The sequence below is a fragment of the Chrysemys picta genome, chromosome 10, assembly GCF_011386835.1.
Source record: "Chrysemys picta bellii isolate R12L10 chromosome 10, ASM1138683v2, whole genome shotgun sequence".
In the NCBI taxonomy this organism is placed as follows: Eukaryota; Metazoa; Chordata; order Testudines; family Emydidae; genus Chrysemys; species Chrysemys picta.
The window spans coordinates 44,019,279-44,040,544 of NC_088800.1; the positions used below are offsets into that span (position 1 = coordinate 44,019,279).

Consider the following 21,266-nt stretch of genomic DNA (forward strand, 5'->3'; position numbering starts at 1 on the left):
GGGTTCAGGGGGCAGGATCTGGCTCGGCACGTACCGGGGGCAGGGCAGACAGGGCAGGCTCCCTGTCTGCCTGCCTGTCTGCCCTGCCCCCGCAAGAGGCTGGAACGTGGGGAAGGAGGGGCGGAGGAGCTGTGTGTTTCTGTTGCTTGAGGCACCGCCTCCAGCAGCTCCCATTGGCCGTGGTTCCCCGTTCCCGGCCAATGGGAGCTGCTGGGGGTGCTGCCTAAAGTAACAACCACACACAGCCCCTCCGCCCCCCCTTCCCCACGTTCCAGCCTCTTCCTGGAGCGGTGCAGGGCAGGCAGGCAGGGAGCCTCAGTCTAGTATCCAAGCACCTCATTTCATTAATGAATTTAGTCTCACAACACCCTGTGAGGTAGAGAACAATAATTCTCCTCTTTGGATGTGGGAAATGAGGCACAGTTTGGGATTTTCACAAGAGTGATCCAATCCAGGGACAGAGCCCAGATCCCCTGAGTTGGGGTTACAAGTACATCCAGTCCTGGGGCAACATTTCTTTATAAATTACCTTGGCCGAAGAGGTTCTTGCTAAACAGAAGTTTTTCAGCCATTAGCCTGCCATTCCTCCCTGCTCTGAAGGTTGGATTCCCACATTATAGCCCAGGCTCCCGGAGATGAGCTCTGCCCCAGACTGCAACGCGCGGTAACCCCAGCTACAGGAAACACAGAGCCTCCTACATAGCGACACTGTTTCCAAAGGGGGGGGGGCAATGCCACCCTTCATTGTAGCGTGGGCTTCCAGAGCAGGACGTGCAGGACAGGAGACCTCCAGGGTGGCGGCTCCCAAGAGTTAGAGGATCAGGGTGAGGGAAATGCCTGACCTCGATCAGGGCTGATCCCAACCTTCTCCAAGCCTGGAGGCACCTGGGCTGAGATTTCCAAAGCCATCCAGGAGAACTGGCGGCCCAGTTCCCATTTTGAATAAAAACTCAGCTTCCTCAGCTTTGCTCTTTCTGCTCAGCACCCCAAACTGGTTACCTAGCTGCTTGGCATTTCTTCCTGCCAACACAGTGGGATTTCCAAGGGGCTCTGATGCTGGAGCTAAGGGAGCTCTCATGTCAGCACCACCCAGAGAGATCAGACAGTCAATCCTGGGACTCTGGGCAATGGAACAACACCAGTGTCTCCAGAGACCACAGCTTCCCAGACATGATCTCAAGGTCTAAATTGGCCCCCTATCCCAGATGAGACTGACCGGTCTCCCTTCCCCTACCCTGCTCCTTTCCCCTCAGGTACGCTCGGCAGCTGGAAATCAGTGGAGGAGAGTGACCCCGTGGCAGTTCCCAGCTAGGATCAGAATGTGTTTGCAGCTTGCGCCCTAGGGGACAGGGAGATGTTTCCTTGGTAATTTATGGACAGTTCTCCCCTTCCGTAACGCAGCCATCTGTCAGTGCACTGTAAAAAGTATCAGTAAAGCTGTCAGGCTCTGCCTCAGAGGCATCCCGAGCCAGACAGAGCGAGCCATGCTGCGCCAGAGACCACCAAACTGCTCACAAAGAGACTCCCCCACCCTGCCCTAGGGGCGGCTATGCGGGGCGGCCATGGGCAGTGCTACAACAGCCCCGTAGCTGGCACTGTCCCCTTCCTCTTTGCCTACAGGACTGTGGGGCTGCATCATCCTTCCTGACCCCCAGCCCTAGTTCCATCCTCCTCCCAAGGGGCAGGCGTGTCTCCGGTTCTGCTCACTCCCATGCTGCACATGCTGTTAGTGCCCCACAGCTTCCCAGAATCCTTTGCTCTCAAGTTTCAAAGGAAGCCATGGCAGCTAAGTGCAAAGGATTCTGGGATGTGCCTGAGGCCTCACCTGACCCAGCAGTGCCCAGGTAGGGTGACCAGACAGCAAGTGTGAAAAATCGGGACAGGGGGTGGGGGGTAATAGCCTATATAAGAAAAAGACCCAAAAATCAGGACTGTCCCTATAAAAATCGGGACATCTGGTCACCCTATGCCCAGAGCACCCCCTTGGGAAGGGCGGCGGGTGGGCAAAGGCAGGGGTCAGGGCATGCCTGTTAGTGAGCAATCCCCCAGCCAGCTCCCTTATACATAGCTTCCTAGGCGGCTGCCTCCGTGGTCCTGCCTGAGGCCGCCCTTGCCACAGGCTCTGTGGGGTGGCTGCCGGAGCCACAGGAGGGCCCCTTCCCTCTGGGGAACTGTGATACATGAAGTGTGGGGGGAGGAGTAGCTCTCTTTGATGGACACCCAGCCAGACAGTTAGCTGTAAAATCCATAAAATCCCTCTTGGTCCATTCTCTGCATGCTTTCCCTGTAAAGGGTTAACAAGCCCACAGGTAAAAAGAAAAAAAAGGAGTGGGTGCCTGACCAAAAGAGATTTTACTGCTAACTGGCTGGCTGGGTGTTCATCAAAGAGAGCTACTTCCCCCTCCCTTCATGTATCACAGGAACCCTCCCTCAATCACAGACCTGGCAGATTTCTGGGGCCCCCAACCCTCTCCATCGGGAGAGGACAGGGCTGTACGTGGCACACCGCCTGCCAATGCACCTTCCACTCTGGACTGAGCCGAGTGAGCTCCCTCTTCCCAGAGCGCCCGGTCAGGAACGTGTCTCTCACTATTCAGCCTCCTTCACTCAACCCCACCCCGCCCCGGCTCCCAGCATGACCCACTGGTCCCCCTTTCTGCTGATGGCCCTTGTATCCATCACTTACACCATGCCTTTCCCCACAGAACCCAGTGAGAGCTGCAGCATCCCAACTGCACACATGGGGAAAACGAGGCCAGAGAAGGGCCGCGACTGGCCCTGGATGACACAGGCAGCGTCAGGAATGGAACCCAAGTCTCCCGGCCTGCAGCAGCCTGCTCTAAGCACTCCCTGGTGCTACCTCATTACCTCAAGCAATGACCGCGAGCCGGTGAAATGAGTGGGAGCCCACGTGCCATGGATGCCTGTTCTGCAGCCTGCTGGGGATTGCGGCTGGTCACTAGGGGTATTGGGAGGAGCGCGGCGCTGGAGGCCATTGGCAGAGGCAGCCTTAGCAACCAAAGCACCTACAGCATCTTCCTTAGCAACAGCATGCCTGGCAATGCACTCTGAGGGATGGTGTCACACAGGGGATGGGGCCTGGGTGTGTCTAGAGCCCATAAGAGGGCGGCACTTACACTATGAAATCATGGCACCTGGTGCATGCTGTTACAGCTCAGGGCAACTGCACCTGTAGCTTCTGGCAGTGGTCCATACCCGCTCCCTGGCTGCTGGGTGCAGATCTGCACCTCACTCCCTTCTGAGCGGGGTATTTCCAGGCTGCACAGTCCCCTGCCTTCACTGTGTATTCCTAGCACAGACAGGCTGCCCAGAGAGACCGGTCTGTTTCTCCTCAGAGACTGCTGGATTGATTGCTACAGCTAAAAGCTACCGCTCTCAGCCAGACCACTTTAGTCTTCAGGTAGAAAACATTGGAGAAACACCACAAGAACCTATACGCATGCTGATAAGCTCACTGGGGTCACCTGACCATGGCAGGCCCAGTCCCTCCAACCCTCCCCTCAGAATTGGGGCCCTCTGTGGGCCAGCGGTCCTGTTCCTTCCCTGGCCAAGGAAGAAGGCCCTAAGCCTGTTTAAACTCTAGCTATTCATCCAAAAGACTTTGCTTTGCCCGCTGGTCTCTGGAGAGCCTTGTTTGATCTAACCTATGCAAATCTCCCCCGGGGTGGCCTCCCAGGCTGATGATGGATGTTCACAAGCCTCCCGGCTCCCGACTAGAGAAGGTGCATGCAATGCCACATAACATAGACACAACTGCACTGGGCCCCAAAGGTAGGGTTACCATATTTAAAAAATAAAAAAAGAGGACACTCCACGGGGCCCTGGCCCCGTCCCTTTCCCACCCCAGCCCCGCCCTAACTCCGCCCCCTCCCCTGAGCACCCTGCATTCCCCCTCCTCCCTCCCAGCCACGCGAAAAGGGCTGCCTGAGCGCTACCGGCTTCACGGTTTGCCGGGCAGCCCCCAGACCCTGTGCCCCCAGCCAGCGCTTCCCCAGCGCAGCTGGAGCCCGGGAGGGGAAGCGCCCAGCCAGGGGCGCAGGGTCTGGAGGCTGCCCGGCAAACCGTGAAGCCGGTAGCGCTCGGGCTTCAGACAGCTCCCATGCCTCCGGACCCTGCGCCCCGGCCGGGCACTTCTCCTCCTGGGTTCCGGCGGCTGCTGTGCTCCCTGAACTCCTGGGCTCTGTAAGCGCCGAGCTGCCCGAGCTCTACCGGCTTCGGGCAGCCCCCATGCCTCTGGACCCTGTGCCTCCGGAGCCTGGGAGGTGAAGTGCCTGGCCGGGGGCGCAGGGTCCAGAGGCATGGGGGCTGCCCGAAGCTGGTAGCGCTCGGGCAGCTCGGCGCTTACAGAGCCCAGGTCAGGGAGTACAGCAGCCCCCGGCACCCGCTCTAAGGTAAGCCAGGGAGTATTTTTCCCGGACATGTTCAGCTTTTTGGAAATTCCCCTCGGACGGGGGTTTGATTACCAAAAAGCCGGACCTGTCCGGGAAAAAACGGACGTATGGTAACCCTACCCAAAGGGGTTAACCCGAATTCAGTCCAAGTTAATGTCATTCCCTCTTGTTCACCTGAATGTCCAGGACACTGGCAGCATGTCACAGCTCTCCCAACTGGCCCAAGAACCCCCACCCCAGGGGAAAACACTCCAGCAGCCCCCTCACTCCCACCCCAGTATCCTGCTCCCAAGCAAGCAGCAGGCTGCTAAACCAAACCCAGAGACAACAGAGGCCAGGGGAGCTGGTCAGGCCTGTCTCCCCTCCTCACTCTGCCGGAGCCGGGGATGGCATGGGAACCATTAATTCCTTCCAGCTCCCTCCCCAGCCCAGCTTCCCCCCACTCTCAGCCAGCAAGGCCAGTCTGGACTGCAGGGATCCAACAGCAGCCACACAGGGACACCCCGGATGGGGTGTAAAGAGACATCCCCTAGTCTGTAAAGAGACATCCCCTACCTACCTGCTGTGGGTGGGACCATAGCTGGCAGAAGGGGGCCAGCCCCCTGGATCAGGAAGGGTGAAAGTCAGAGCTGGAGGGGCGGGGACAGGGGAAGATGCAAGAATCAGGGGTGCAGCCCAGTATGGCTAGGGAGTGGCCCTGCATCTAGCCAGCTTTGTGAATTTCAGTGTGTGCAGTTGTGTACATGTGTGCATGTGTGTGTGTGAGAGAGAGAGAGGTGTTGTATACCCCCATGCCAATGCATGGTGCAGGGCTAGATTTCCCCCCCAGACACACCGGTGTAAATCAGGAATAACTACGCTGGAGTCAATAGCATCAGATTCTCATGTTCCAGAGCAGCTACCCAAGGCAAGTGCCCCGAATCCCCCCAGCTGGCTCCGTGGGGGGGCTAGCCCGCCTCCCAGCTGGGGAGCCTCTAGGACCCCGTGGGTGAATGCTTGACTTCTGTCCAGCAACCCCTCTTTGCCCTAGCTGACTCTGGGTGCGGTGCCCCCTCCGCAGAGCTGCCACCCAGCTCACGAAGGAGCATTGCATGCTGGGAGCCGGTCCCCACAGTCCACACCTGTGTGTACACAGGGCCCCTTTGGCTCTATTTGCCCTGCTGATGCTGGAATACCAAGATGCAGCACCCTCCCCTGATTCTTACAACTGCATTTAATTCCTCTCAGCTCTGAGGCACTCAGGCCCACTGAGGTCAAGAGCTGGCTCTGCGTAGACTCTGCTGGGTTTTGGATCAGGTCAGGGGGAGGGGATGGATCAGGCCTGCAAGACTCAGCGGGAACGCTGGGGAGGAGCGGAGGAGCAGAGCCCATGGAATAAACTCACCCTGTGAAAGAACCCCACTTCGCACCCTGCCAGCCAGATGCTGAGCAGCGACTGATAGCCAGCACCAGTCCTCGGGTACCCCTGCTGAAGGGCCAGTCCACCAGGGCACACACACAAAAGGGAAACGTAATATAGGAGAGGGATCTAATCAGAGACCAGGAGCTCTGGTCCAGAGGCAGTTTCCAGGCACCAATCCACAGTATATTTCCTCAAACAGTCGGGGCCTGCCAAAGGGAGGACCACTGCAGGGTTTAGATCCCCTGGTTTGCTTATCAAAAAGAGGGCATGAAATCTAATCTGCACAGACGTGTAAAGAACGAACGCGCAGCCCTGCTAGTCCCCAGCTTCCCAGCCAATCTCCAGTTGCCGGCATCTGCAGACATCTCCAGAGAGCTGCACGCGCTGAGCTCACCCCAGAAAGAATCTTTAATACCTACCTTTATTCCTGCATTGCTAAGTGCATCCCCGGTGCACGGTGCTGCTACACCCAGACCAGTGGCTATGACAGCGGACCTCCAGGCTGCTCTGCCATCATCCTCACTTCGCACATGCTCATTCCAGACACCCACACTTAAAGGGAATATGCACAATACTGCAAACCCACCCAGGCACGGAGTTTGCCAGGGCTCAGCTGCTCCTGTTAAAAACCACAATCAAAACTGTGGAGTACAAGCAGCCATTTTGACAGAGGCTGGAAGAGGCTCATTTAAAGTGGAACTGCAGGGTGGATTCAGGCCAGCTTTCTGAGATCAGGGTGTGGGGTACTCAGCAGAGAAAGGCTGGAAAACCTGCCTTACAGTGGGAGACTCAAGAAGCTCTGACTAATTCACTTAACCTACAGAAGGTTAAGGGATGACTTGATCAGAGTCTGTAAGTATCTATATCAGGAACAAAAATTTGACAATGGGCTCTTCAATCTAGCAGACAAAGGCATAACAAGATTCAAGTTGAAGCTAGACAAATTCAGATTGAAAGTTAGGCGTGAATGTTTAACTGGGAGGGTAATTAACCACTGGGATAACTGACCAAGGCTTGGATGGATTCTCCATCCTGGGCAATTTTCAAATCAAAATTTGGATGTTTTTCTAAAAGATCATCTCTAGTTCAAGCAGGGGTTAATTCAGTGAAGTACTCTGGCCCAAGCTGTGCAGGAGGTCAGACCAGATGATCACAATGGTCCCTGCTGACCCTGGAACCTGTAAGAGCAGGTTTGCTAACCAGCTTCCCCTGTTCCCAGCATGTGAAATCCTCTTGGTGCTGCCTGACATAGGGAAATCATCCTCGAGCAAGCCAACACAAGTCCCGGGGGCCCCCTAGCTAACCCGCAAAGGATGGCAAGGGGGCTCTCTCCTCCCCACCTTTAAAACAAAAGGGAGAGGAATTTTTCTGTTCAATCTTTGACTCAAAGCAGCAGCGCCATTTTCACCGAGTTCTCCGAAAGCTAGAACGTTTCAGCCTGAAATGTGACCAGTTGAGAAAGGTCTGTGCACCTGGCTAATGTATGCACCTCGATCCCTGTTACAGCAGCTGAGCTCAGACACCCTTCCCAGGTGACTGTGGGCACTCCGGCCCATGCCACACAAATCAAACTTGGGATGCTGCCTGGCTTCCATTACTGACAAATACCTGCTCCCTCTGGCTAATGGGAGCTGGAAGAAGGATTGAGGCACTGCCCAGATCTCAGGTGACCAGGGTTCAATTCCTTGCTCTGCTACAGGCTCCCCTGAGCAAGTGACTTAGCTTCTCTGTGCCTCAGTTTTCCCCTCTGGAAGCTGGGAACAATGATACTTCCTGCCCTGTCTGTATGTTTAGATTGTAAGCTCTTTGGGGCAGCTGCTGTGTCACAGGATATGCTGCCCTGTAGCACCCCCTGCTGGCTGATTATGGGGCTGCAGGCACACCCTGCCTCAGTTTCCCCTCAGCAGGATTTTTTGTCTCTCCCAGGGATTCACAGGGTACAGCCCCTTCAGAGTTCGATCCCCTTCCACAGTAATGAGGTTTTTCCACCCTGCTTAGGCTGCCTACAGCCTGCCCTCTGGGCTCCGTTCCCAGCCCCTCTAGGTTACCTTTGAATCTCCTCCCTGGGGTAGGGCACTGACTCCTAGACTGCTTCCCCAGAGTCCTTCCTGGGCCTTCAACAGGAACCCAAGCTGCTTCCTGTGTGTCCTTCTCTAAGCTGGGTTTTCTGCCCTTCACTGAGGCCCAGGTGTTTCAGGCTGTCACCCACCTCCACCAGTCCTGCCCCTGAGACTGGGAGGCAGCTAATTATGGAACAAGCGGGGCTGACTGAACAGGGCTAGCCAGCTCCAGGCCACGCTGTTACATACTGTCTGTGTGTCTGTCCAGCGCTCAGCCCTGATCTGAGCTGGCACCTCTGTGGGTACGTCTACACTACAAACAACACATTCCCGCAGCAGTGAGTTACAGACGGGTCTTCAGGCTCGCTGGGCTCACATTATGGCACTAAGATGCGCTGTGCAGATGTTCATAGTTGGGCTCAGAGACCAACCCCCTGGCCAGGTGTCAGAGCCTGAGTGGGAATTTTTAGCACCAGATCATCAGCCCACCTCTATAGGCCGGCCTTGGAGAGTCGCTGCCGCCGGTGCTTTTTGCGGTAGAGATGTACCCTGTGTGCCAGAGGAATAGCATTGGAGCCTTTCACCGCAGGAACCCAGCTCTGCAGCTCAGCTGCGGAGCGGCTCAGAATCGCCCCCTCTGACAGCTCTTGGGGGCCCCTCATGGCCGATGAATTGGTGGCTCTCAGCCTGTGCTCCCTGTGGTAGCCCCAGCTGAGAAGCCAAGGACGGAACAGCTTATGGGAGGCCAAACTTCCCTCCCAACCTCACAGACAGTCCCTCCAGGTCAGGCATGAGGCAGTGTCCACTGCTTCTAGCCATGTAGTACCTGCTCCAGGGCTGACAACCAAGCAGCACTCTAATCTCTCATCCTCCTGCGCTTCCTTGTCTCCCAGCTCAGCAGTGTCTGGCACCCCCACCCTACAGCATGTGTTCCAGCCAGCTTGGCTGCCATATCCTCCGCTCCATCCCTGGCATCGCAGCAAGGCTACGGCCTGGGGCTGGATATTGTCACGAGCCCTTACAGTGGGCATGGAGCACTGACTGCGTCAAGCGCCAGCACCCTGCTCACTGCTAGCCCTGCCTTCCCCTCAGGGCATTTCATCTTAGCGTCCGGTCTGAGCCCCCTAAAGTCGCTGCAGCAGTGACACGGGCCTCACGCTCCCGACGTGTGCCCCTTACGCTAATGATCCCCCAGGTGCTTCCCTCGCCTAGCAGCATCAAGCAAACACCTGCCCACACAGACTTAAAGAACAAGCACCCACCGGGCCTAGCTGTCTGATGCTTGCAATTTCCTTCCCACATGGCATGTGGGGCCTGCGTGTTTCCAAGGCAACAGCGGCAGTGCACACTCGTGCTGGGCATGAGGAACGTCTGTAATTAGGTCCCTGGCCCCAGCTGTCAATCCCCGTTTAACAGCCTCCCATTTAACTCCTGGCTGCAGTAATTAGGGTTTACTAAACAGAATGTCAGGCAATTAGAACAGCAGGTCAATAGCTCTCCATGCAGCCTCTCTTCAAGCAGGATGTAGGGCTCAGCTGGCAAGACCCACGCAGATTAGGAGCTGGGGGGAGCGAAGCTCTCACCTGCCGCGTGGGAGAGACCTCGCTGGAGTCCGCAGAGCTGCGTGTTTGCAGCTCTGCCCCCTTGGGCTGGGCTCTTAGCCCACTTCCCAAGCTAAGACGCAGCAGGTTGGGTTGACACTTGGGCCAGAGACTTCATGGCTCACCCGGACACTGGGAGTGCTGACGGCAATCCAATAAGTGGCCCTGGCCTCATGGACCTGGTGCTAGGGGGAGCTGTGCTGCTGGGGAGATTATGGCACTCTTTTGCAAGGATGGGGTGAAGCCCCTGGTATCCCCTGGCCACGGCCCATACATGGCCTCCCTAGCAAAATTTCTCCTGAGCTTCCAGCTAGTGGCAGGCTTCCTCACCCAAGCTGATGTGCAGCGTTGCTAGGTGCATTTAAACAGATGGTGAGTTCCTCCCCAGCAAGACCACATTAAGGACCTAGCCAGAGATGGCCCCAGGAGGCACTCAACCGGCCAGGAGGCCCCCGCCCTATGGGATTTGCCATGGTGATGATGAGTTCCACCTCAGAGATGGTTGCATTTCCATGGTAGGAGAACTGATGTATGGCATGTGCAGCACGAGGTGGGAAAGCTGCTTGAGACATGCAAGATGTTATTAGTTCTCCTTTTCTTCCGGCCCTTGTTGGCCGCTCCCCCGCCTCCTCAGGGCGGGGTTAATGACCCCTCCCTACTGGGGAAAGTGGAAGGGGAAGGGAAACAAAGAAGCAAAAGATTTTTCATTTTTGCTTTAAGTTTATTTTCCCAACACAGAAAATTAAAATGGACTCTGGGGAGCTGGGGGACGAATCTAGTACTGCACTACCAAGAGGGCAAAATCTCTAGGGCAGAGAGGTGGATTCCTACCCTAGGATTAATGCAGGAGAGTTTAGGTTGGCCAGCTAGCTGCCATTGAAGAGCCTGAAGGGATGGCATAAAGTCTTGCCTATTCACCTGGCCCCCAGTGGCCAGATACAGCAGAGAAGAGTGGAGGGGGGTGGGGGGAGCAAGGAATAGCTGGGCCTCCCTGAATATCCATTAGGGAAGTCAAAGGTCACTCAAGAGGGTTTGCATCGCCCTAATTCTCACCCCACTATCCTGTCAGTTCCATCGCCCTCCTGGGCTCACTGATCCTCCAGCATGGCCCAATTTGGCACCTGGTTCAGAATCTGGCCCCTGGGAATTGAAATCTAGAAGTCCCATCAGGGACTGGGGGAGGGAGAAGGGACAGAGAGGTGGGGGAGGGGAGCTCCAAGCTGCTCTGCCACTCTCCACAGACACTTGCCCCACCTGGCTGAGGATCAAGGTGGTGCCATCCAGCAGGCACCCCTGAGCGCAGCAGTGGTGTGATTAGCACTGCCCCTAGAGGGCACTCAGAGCCCTTCCAGAGGGCAGCAGCTCAGACCTACTCCCAGTCCCTGGTTCCTAGCCCCAATCCCCTTCACCTCCCCAGTCCCATCCCAGACCCTCAGCACTCTTGTCTCTTACCACTTCCCCTGCCCCTTCCTTCCCCCACTGAGAGGAGACGGTATGAGGAACCAAACCAAGGCCCAGAGCAATTAACACCTTCCCCAGGAGGTTCCCAAAGTGCAACTGGCCAGCCTCACTGCAGAGTTCCCCACATCTTCCACAGCCCATCAAGGGCTGCTTCCTGCATCCAAACCATCACAGAGCCGGGCCTTCATGGATCCATCTGCATGGCTGATGCTCTACTGTCCTCCCCGCTCTACCCAGCTGCCTTCAGCCCTGGCTCAAAATGCCCGCCTCTGATGTAAGCCAAGCACGCCCCATGCCAGGAAAGACTCAGGGCTTGGCCAAAGAAGTAGAATTACAGAGACAGTTTAACTGTCCCAGAGAAAGTGACTCCCAAGTCCTTCACCACTCTTCTTCCAGCTGCAGAGCAGAAAGACAGACAGCGAGCTGCAGAGCAAGCCACAGGTGAAACAAGGAGGATCTAACAAAATCCAGAACAATTAAATTAGTCAGCGTCCATCACTGCAGCTTTCCCTCCTGCACTCGGTTCAGTTCTCTGCCTGGACTGCCCTCTCACTCTCAATTCAATGGCTGGGATCCTGCCCCTTAACTCGCTCCCAGGGGTTCCCCTGCCCCAGGTGGGGTCTTAGAGCAGCCAGTGGAGAGGAGAAGCAATTGTGCAGGCTCATTTCACTAGCTCATTTCACCAGGTCTGCAATGACCTCCCAAACTGCTGATCCCAAGAGCAGGCTCCTGGCTAACATACACACTGGAATGAGCACCTGGTAGGTTCCAGCTCAGAGCCTGCAATACTGGACAAACCATCCAGTCTACTCACCTGCCTCTGCTCAACTGCTTCCAAGGAAGTCTTATGACCTCTACGCTTCACCTATTACATAGCGCCATACCTTGAGGAAACCCCTGCCTGTCCCTGGCTGGAGAGCAGCTGTTGCCCTGAAGTCTCCTGCTCGTTTCCTCATCAAGGCCCCAATTCAGTGAAATGCTGATGCATGTGCTTAGCTATAAGTGTGAGCTTACATCCCATCAAATCAGTGGGATTTAAGTCTGCGGTTAAGAGCTTTGCTCAATGGGGAAGGACTCAAGCATGTGCATAAAGTTAAGGGACTGGGGCCTCGGGGTTTGATTCTGTGAGGTGCTCAGCACTCTGATCGCCACTGGAGTCAAAGGGGCTGAGGATGCTCAGAAGCCCCCAGAAGCTGCTGAGGACTTGATTCTTGCATTGCAGTCAGGGGGAGTTTTGTCACTGACAATAGCGGAATGGGCTCACGCTCTTAGTACACTGCTGGGTCTGTGAAGCTATGATCAGTCCCTAATCAGGGAACTGAGCCAGAATCCACTTTCGGCAGGTGGCCAATGAGAGTCCAGCTCTGGCTTGCTTGGTGATAGACCCAGGTGCTGTGGCTGGATCATTTAGAACAATACTTTCCTCAACTCATGCCGTTGGGGTTTGTGTTCCTCGAGCCTCCCTGGCTTTCCTGCAATCGAGGCATTATTTGAAATAATTCCTATCCACAAGCACTCTTTGGTTTGTTCCTTGTCAGCATGTGAAACTCCAGCTGTTCCGATTGGAGGTTGAGGAGACTCCGTGTTTCTCTTCTCTGATAGGAGGAGGGGAGCTCCCGGAATCTGGTTTCTGCTACAAACCTTCTGGGTGACAAGCCCAGACAGAGTTCTCCTAAATTTGTTAACAACTGGGTGCTCCTGTGAACACAGGACCTGCCTGACTGGACTGGACCCAAGGCCCAACGAGCCCATATCCTGTCTCTGACCATAACCAGCACCAGCAGCTCAGAGAAAGGTGCAAAAAACCCCACAGCAGGCAGATGTGGATAATCTCACCCCACCTCAACCCCCGAGGTCTCACTATGAACTCTAATAGTTTGGTTAAGCCCTGACGCATGAGGTATAATCTCCTTTCCAAAATTATTGTTGTCACTAATTATGATAACTCTGGGGTACAGCCTCACTGACTTAGAGCGCCCCCTTGCAGCAAGACCCAGCATTACAGGGCTCTGCTTCAGTATCCCCACAGTTCACCTGCACATCTACCAATGTGATATAGACTCATAGACTTTAAGGTCAGAAGGGACCATTATGATCATCTAGTCTGACCTCCCGCATGATACAGGCCACAAAAGCCGTCCCAACCCCTTTCCCTTGACTCTGCTGTTGAAGTCCCCAAATCCTGTGGTTTAAAGACTTCAAGTAGCAGAGAATCCTCCAGCTAGCGACCCCTGCCCCATGCTGCGGAGGAAGGCGAAAAACCTCCAGGGCCTCTGCCAATCTACCCTGGAGGAAAATTCCTTGCCATCATATGCCAGCAATGCCCCTCTGCCATGTACATTGGCCAAACCGGACAGTCTCTACGCAAAAGAATTAATGGACACAAATCTGACATCAGGAATCATAATACTCAAAAAACAGTGGGAGAACACTTTAACCTGTCTGGCCATTCAATGTCAGACTTGCGGGTGGTTATCTTACAACAGAAAAACTTCAAAAACAGACTCCAACGAGAGACTGCTGAGCTGGAATTGATATGCAAACTAGACACAATCAACTCCGGTTTGAATAAGGACTGGGAATGGTTGAGCCATTACAAACATTGAATCTATCTCCCCTTGTAAGTATTCTCACACTTGTTATCTAACTGTCTGTCTGTACTGGGCTAGCTTGATTATCACTTCAAAAGTTTTTTTTCTCTTAATTAATTGGCCTCTCAGAGGTGGTAAGACAACTCCCACCTGTTTATGCTCTCTGTATGTGTGTATATATATCTCCTCAATATTTATTCCACTCTATATGCATCCGAAGAAGTGGGCTGTAGTCCACGAAAGCTTATGCTCTAATAAATTTGTTAGTCTCTAAGGTGCCACAAGTCCTCCTGTTCTTCTTTTTGCGGATACAGACTAACACGGCTGCTACTCTGATACAAACATTAAATCTATCTCCCCTTGTAAGTATTCTCACACTTCTTATCAAACTGTCTGTACTGGGCTATCTTGATTATCACTTCAAAAGTTTTTTTTCTCTTACTTAATTGGCCTCTCAGAGTTGGTAAGACAACTCCCACCTGTTTATGCTCTCTGTATGTGTGTATATATATCTCCTCAATATTTATTCCACTCTATATGCATCTGAAGAAGTGGGCTGTAGTCCACGAAAGCTTATGCTCTAATAAATTTGTTAGTCTCTAAGGTGCCACAAGTACTCCTGTTCTTTTTGCGGATACAGACTAACACGGCTGCTACTCTGAAAACAGTTATCTTTGCCCTCCTTCCGCCATAGAGGTGACTTGCTGCAGTGACCTGGCCCTCCAGCTAAGTCACTACCAAAAATCCCATTCATGGACATTTCTCCCACCGAGCTCTAGCCACAAGCGAACTGCTCCTATCCTTATTATTTAATATCGATATTCCCAGAGTGCCCAGAGGTGAAAGTAAGTCGGTACGCCCCAGTACGGCGTACCGGCAAGAGCCGGTTTGCCATACCAGGACGGCCCGGCTTCCCAAGGGGGCAATTTTCCCTGGGGCAGGGCTGCGGGGTTCTGGGGGCTATTTAAAAAGTCCGGGGCTCCTGCTGCTTCTACCACCCCGGCCCTTTAAACAGCCTCTGGAGCCCCACCGCCACTACTCCAGGGCTCCGGCAGCTATTTAAAGGGCCAGAGCAGTAGAAGCAGGGGAGCCTCGGACTTTTTAAATAGCCCCAGAGCCCCGCAGCCCTGCCCCAGGGAAAATTGCCCCCTTGGGAAGCTGGGCCGTCCCGGTACGGCAAACCGGCTCTTGCCGGTTAAATAGCCCCTGGAGCCTCGGACTGCTGCTGCTATCCCGGTGGGGGGGGAGGGGGCACTTACCTTACAGGGTGGGCTGGGGCTGGCTCTGACTCCCTCAGCCCCGCCCCTTCTGCCCTAGGCTCCGCCCCTTCCGGGGGCCAGAGCTGGCCCCAACTTACAGGTAAGTCACTGGACTTACTTTCACCCCTGCCAGAGCCCCTGTTATACTAGGCAATTTATAGCCAGAGAGGCAGACTCGTCCCCCCCTCCTCCCGCCCTCAGCCCCGCAAAGAGCTCACAATGGAAAATACCTTGAGGGCAGTCATTTTAACCATGCACTTACCAGCATGCAAGAATCTCCCAGCACTTTGCAAACAGTCACTAATGAAACCTCACCACTCTCTCATCAGGGAGCCCCTCCCCCTGTTTTACAGATGGGAAACTGAGGCACAGATCGATTGTGTGACTTGCACAAGGCCAGAGAGCGAATGAATGTTTATAGCGTTGCACTCCAGGCAGTCTACTGAGCGAAGATGGAAAGGATAGCATGGATGAACAATACCCTTAGTGATTTTGGATGCAGGCGACAGGGAGAGGAGTATGTGATGAGCACAAACATTTAACACCATCATGGAAGAAAGAAGCTACCTCTGGTGACACAGCCATGTATTACATGTCACCATGGCAGGGGTCACTGGGTGGTGAACTGACAAGGTTTTTCTAAGCATGCAAGCAGTCTTGGAAGAAATGCTGCATCGCTGTTAGTTTTGTGATGTACGTTCTATTTTGGGGAGCTGTGGCAAATGGCACAGGAGTTTGCGCTGTTTAACCAGAGTTAATTCTTGTGGCAGAGCTGTCCCTTGGGCACCGGGCATTGGAGTTTGGGCCATGATTGCAGAGAGGGGACTGCCTGCATGCTGCATGGGACCACCTCTCTTCCAGGACGGCTGTGTGAAGTGTAAACAAACAAGCTGTACTAGGAATACAGCCAGACTCCGCCCCATCATTTCTCCTCTGATGAAAAGCTGACCTGCAAGACCCCAACATTTGTTACTGCTGGGCAGAGGGCAACAACATACAGAAGCAGCTACATTCACCATGAGAACTGTGACACAACAGCTGCTCTGAACTCACTCAACAATTGAACTATGAATCCTCTGTTCCAAAAGCATCCCTTCTCTACCACCACCACGTGAACTACAGATGAATCTCTTAGCAGTAGTGAGGCTATGACACACAGTTGAGCAGTGCTGATTGCAGCCAGTAGATTGCAGTGTTGCACAGGCACACTAGAGAGAACATATGAACTTTGAGCTGTTCGTTATAGGCTTGTCTTCTCTACAGTCTGTAATCATGTTTAACACACGTTAACGAGGCACAAGACTGGTGGGGCAGAGGGGTAAGGAGACCCAGCTGCTATTCCCAGCTCTTCCATTGACTTCCTACGGGAGCAACTCACAAACCTGCTGTGTGCCTCAGGTTCCCCATCTGTACAATGAGGACAGGGCCTAACTCATTGTGGGTCGGGGGTGGGAGCAAAGCTTAATTCATTCATGTCTGTAGGGCTCTGTGAGTCCTGAGAGAGAAGGCAGCATAGGGGAGTGAGCTGCTATTATTCCTGCCCCGTGTCATCTCATGAATCCCTGTACCCCTCTTAGCTGCACTCAGAATGAACCCTCTTAACCCCAACCAAAGCCTGACAAGGTGGAGCGAGATCCTTGTGACAGCTCCCATATCTGCCTGGGCTGGACTCTTTGCATGTAGCAAGGGAGCAGGTTCATAGGGAGAGCACCCCTATGTTCAGATGTCACCTGCGCTGAACGCACCAGCACTGCCTTGGGCTGGAGAGCTCAGGAGAACAGCTCTGTCCTCCCTGCATGGTGGCCTGGTCACAGGTCCAGGTTGATGAAGATGCTACGGCCTTAGCTAACAGAGCTGGCTGCTTTCTCGTGAGGTCCCAGGTTTGATGCCCACCGCCGACAACCCAACCGGGAGCGCAGGGGCTACACACACAGCTTCTCTGCTCTCCACTGCAGCTGAGGACCACGCCAGCTCGGTCTTCCCAGCATCACATCCCAAGGGCCTTGGGAATAGGCTAAGCTGAGTGGAACTGGACCTCCTGTTCCCACCAAACCTGCCCCACTGGGTCCCAGCCAAATCACCTGATCACCGTATCTTATCCCCTTCTCTCCCCGCAAGTGAGTGAAGGCCCCCAGGGCCAGGCTGAGTGGAGAATGTGACCACAGGGAGGTGAGAGCTGCCCCAAGGAACATGCTGCCCAGTGTTATTTTGCTTTGGTAGTTCATATTCACACCTGGATTTCCAGGCATCTTTGCGCCTCTGGGAGAGATTCACTGCTGGACAGGGGGCCAAGGCATCAGCCAGATGTGAGCAGAGCTTTGGCCTCGTGCTGGCCCTGTGCCCAGGGGCTGAATCTCCCATCCTCTGTAAGTAAAGAGGATCCCATGCAGAAGCAGCCACTGGACTCCTACAAGCTGAAATCCAGGTTTTCTTGCATCCCGGATTGGGCCAGGGCAGGGTGAATCTCCCCAGCACACACGGGAAGGAAAATTACGTAACAGCCCCAGCGCTTCTCAGGTGCATTGGAGGCTGAAACTACCAGGGAAAGAGCTAAAGTACAATTTACAATAGCAAATGGCCAAAGGCCCGGATCCAGCTTGCTCCCAGATCTGTTCTCTCCTCACAAGCAGATTCAGCTCAGGGAGGCGGAGGAGACGCACCAAACCTGGATGCAACCCCACATGCCTGGGGATCTGGATTCTGCCCTCCCCCTGTGACATCGGCCCTGGGGCTAGCGGCCTGGCTGCCATTGGGATGCTGCTCAGTAACCGGTATGTTAGAGTAGGAGAGATGCCTCCAAACAGAGAGAAAACCCAGGGGGTTTACGCCAGGCCTCGGTGAATGAAGGAAATTAACCAAAAAATAACTCCAGTGATGCCTCAGCCAGCGGAGAATTCATAGCCCTGAAACAGCTGCGGATGCACTGGGCCAGCTCCCCAGCTGGAGTAAACAGGATTTCACAGGGCACAACACTGAGGATTTGGCTTGAACTCTGTCTACTCTGACAAACGATCCAGATCCCATATGCAGAGTAGTGAACCAAGGTTTGCCCCAATGCCACCCACCCATGTCGGGCTGCGGACTCTGCCCCACCAGCCATTCCCGATTCCCTGAAGAACGAGCTGGTGTCACTTACCCCAGGTAACGTCTTCTGCTCATGCAGCGCACTCTGGGCTTTCAGAGCAGAGTCCCGGGCACAGTATGTGAGGAAGGCACAGCCTGAGGAGGGGAGAGAAAGAAGTTATTGCACAGATGCCGAGCCAGAGCTCCTGCCCAGACGGCAAACCCAGCACGGAGTCGACATGGCACCTCTCCCCAGCTGCAGCGAAGGGCACATGGCAGCACGGAGAGGGGCGACTAATGTACGCAGGCAGGTGTTCCATCCATCCAACCATAGCTAGTCCTCAGGGAAACCCCAGCCAGGCAGACTGCAGATTCCCACTGCTCTGCAATGACCCTGGACAATGGCCTCTCCTGAGCACATCCGCCCTGGTGCATCTCCTGAGCCCCTTTCGTGCCCCGAAGAGCTAGCACTGCCCTCTTCTGGCTCAGTCTTTATCACCCCAGTTAACCAGCAGAGTCCCGCTCTGCGCTCAGCTCCCCCTCTGCAGCGTCCACTGACGCTGCCCGGGGAGTCGAGGGCAGGACTGGGCAGCAGGATCTCACCCTGGGGATGTTGCAGGAGCCACACAGAGCCCGGCTTGGTCCTGCCACGCCCTGGAGAGCGCACTGGGTTGGGGCGCAGCAAACAAATCTCTTTACTGGTCCGCTGAGCATGGGCAGTGCTGGAACAGGGAAAATGGCCCCCAGTGGCTACCCAGAGCCAGAAAACCCAGGTACTGCTCATGGTATAAATGCCAAGCGAGAGAGACCGAGATCATGCACCAGCATGGCCTGGACCGCCTGTACTCCAAAGTGTCCCCAAGAGGGGGCTTGGGGCCCGTTCTTCCTTGCCCTGCCCCTAGCATCCTTATGTCAGTGCAAGGCATGTGGAAATGGTCCCCATTCAGATTGCATAGTGCTCTGTGCCCACTTTGTCCTGAGATCAGTCAGGGCACGAGGGGCAGGGCAAGGGGGGATCTGGAACCAGCTGTTTAGGAGATGTAAATAGGTGCCTTCTAAAGTGGAGAGACAGGAGATCCAGCAGCCATGCTATATGTGAGATGAGAGAGAGACGGGAAACTAATGGGCCGGCTGAGCCTGGCTGTGAGCTGCATGAGTGATTGTGTTGCCAGGACAGGGGGCACTTTGACAACTCTGGAGCCTGTGGGGGACAGTGTGGGGATTGGGAAGCCAGGGGGGCTGATTCTGATCATGCTGCTATTGCAGCAGGGTAACTGCACTGAGATCAGCGACGCCCTCGGCTTTCCACCCGCGTGACGGAGAGCGGGATCGGTATGTGCTGGCCAGGGCCGGGCTGCCCTGTATTCACATCCTGGCCTCTCGCTTTAGTATGGGCTTCAGCCAAACCCAAACTCCTGGGAAATGGCCACTTTTCAGCCCGTCCCCATGGGCTGATCTCATGAGCTCCAAACAGGTCCCTCCGGACAAAACTGGTCTGGATTCACCGGGTTCTGGGACACGCTCATGTTTGCAGAGTGTTAGTGGAGCACTCAGTGCTCAGCACTACACGGAGCAAAGAAGGACCATGGGCTCTGCCCGCTTGGAGCTTAGCATCCCCACTGGCAGAGAAAATGGCACGGCACAGAGGACCCGGGCAAGCCAAGGGTCCGCGAGTCTTGACACGGGACAGTGCACGGTTGGGGTTCTTGTCAATCAGGATACCCAATGATGCACTATCGGAATTGGAACCAGGGATCCCACCCAGATGGCCTCCTTGGGTGGGGGAATCGATTCACTTGCTCCCCCATTTAAACTAACCCTCTTGCTCAGATCCAGAGTCCAGGGGGGAAGCAACAGCGCTAAGCAAACTGTTATGGAGCCGCCGCTTGCAGCAGACGCTTATACTCTGTCCCTGAAATCTGCCTAGCAGGTGTAAATCAGTGTTCGCCTGTCAATGTAACAGCACCATGCCAACGTTCACCTGCTGCGAATCCAGCCCTGTGTACACTGAGCAACTTGCAACATGTGTCCTCAGAAAGTAATGCTGTCCACATCTGCCTCCTATGTGCAAACACCCGCGTCGGCTGGCTGCTGTCACCACCCAAACACCCGGCCTCCATGCTCATGCACCCTTGCTCCCTACCTCCCGAGCCACAGCATCTGATCCACACAGCCTCCCCCCGAAGCGTCCACACCCTCTGTCCCCCAGGTCACACAACCTGCCCCTATGCAGCCCCCACACAGCACCCCTAGCTCTGCAGGGTCCTTCCACCAACTGTGCACCCCATCCCTGTAGCCACGCCCTCTGGCCATAACCACGCCCCTGGAACTCCCCAGACATCCCCACTCGCACAGGCAGTTGGTTTCACTAGCTGGGCTCTCCAAACCCTGGAGGTGAGCCCACCGTGACTGACCAGAGAGAGCAGAATGCTGTGGGAGGGAGGGCTCCAGAGAGCGGGCAGTGACCTGGCCACCTGCAGACTTCCAAGGGTTGGAGGCCTAACAAGGGTGAGTCCTGCGCTCCTCGCCAGGGAGGGGTCAGCAAGGGCCCTCGTTAGGGGGCACCAAAGAGGCTCTGACATGTCTGTCCCTCATGCCGGGTCTCTTATCATCACCTTCACTTGTCAGGGCCACATGCACGTGGCCCCTAGTGAAGCCAATGGGGTGGGCGGGTGTTTATTCAAGTCCCATCTCTGCCATTGGCCCGCTGGATGACTTGGGGCACATCAATTCCCTGCTCCATGCCTCAGTTTCCCCACCTATCAAATGGGGGTACTGATGCCGCCCTCCTTGGTGAAGTGCTGGGGATTGCTGCAGCAAAGCACTGCCTGCTGTTCCTGTTATTACTAGGGAGTCAGTCCAGTCGTTCCTACCACCCGTGGGCAGAGGAGCAGTCTCACCGCATACTAACACGATGCCACAACTACCACTACATTGGCACCATCACTGGCATTGCCCCTGGGGAAGCCTGGGGCTGGATGGGCCATGGAGACTGACTGTAAGCCCTGGAGAATTGATACTGGGATTTGGCTGTCCACCCAGAGGGGCCCAGTGCTTGGCACCGGCTCCCCTGGCATGGAGACCAAAGATACAGGCCTCACCTGTCCATGGGATTGTGTCTAAATCATAAATGAAGTGATGTGGATTTGGCCACTGTGCAAGGACAGTGCTGGGTCAGGGGGAGGGGAGACGGGCTTGGATTTAAGGCAATCGGAGTGCATTAGCCAGGTCTGGTTAATTGAAATCAACGAGCAGAGCCAAACACACCGGGATTAAAGCAAATCCCTCCAGATTAACAAATCAGCAGCACTAGGCAGACAATGTGGGGAGATGGGGATCGGACCAAGCTGTGGGGAGCGGGCTGCCCTGAGACAAGGCCCTCCTTTGAGCACAGCCCCACCCTCGTGCCATTACCCC

General features: G+C 55.0%; 1 protein-coding gene across 32 annotated transcripts in view; it reads right to left on the minus strand.

Annotated features, from left to right (window-relative positions):
• CELF6 (CUGBP Elav-like family member 6) overlaps window positions 1-21,266 on the minus strand; it is a 261,681-nt gene that overhangs the window by 226,255 nt on the left and 14,160 nt on the right. For 27 of the 32 annotated variants that reach the window (XR_010590802.1, XR_010590801.1, XM_065558559.1 and 24 more), the window contains exon 2: window positions 17,923-18,005. Coding sequence is in view for 25 of the 32 variants with exons in the window: in XM_065558559.1 (XP_065414631.1) it covers window positions 17,923-18,005 (83 nt within the window). In the remaining 7 variants the exon portion in view is untranslated. Of the gene's footprint in view, window positions 1-6,233; window positions 6,475-17,922; window positions 18,006-21,266 lie in introns of those variants that run through there. The other 5 variants (XM_065558557.1, XM_065558552.1, XM_065558555.1 and 2 more) reach the window with 3 other exon arrangements.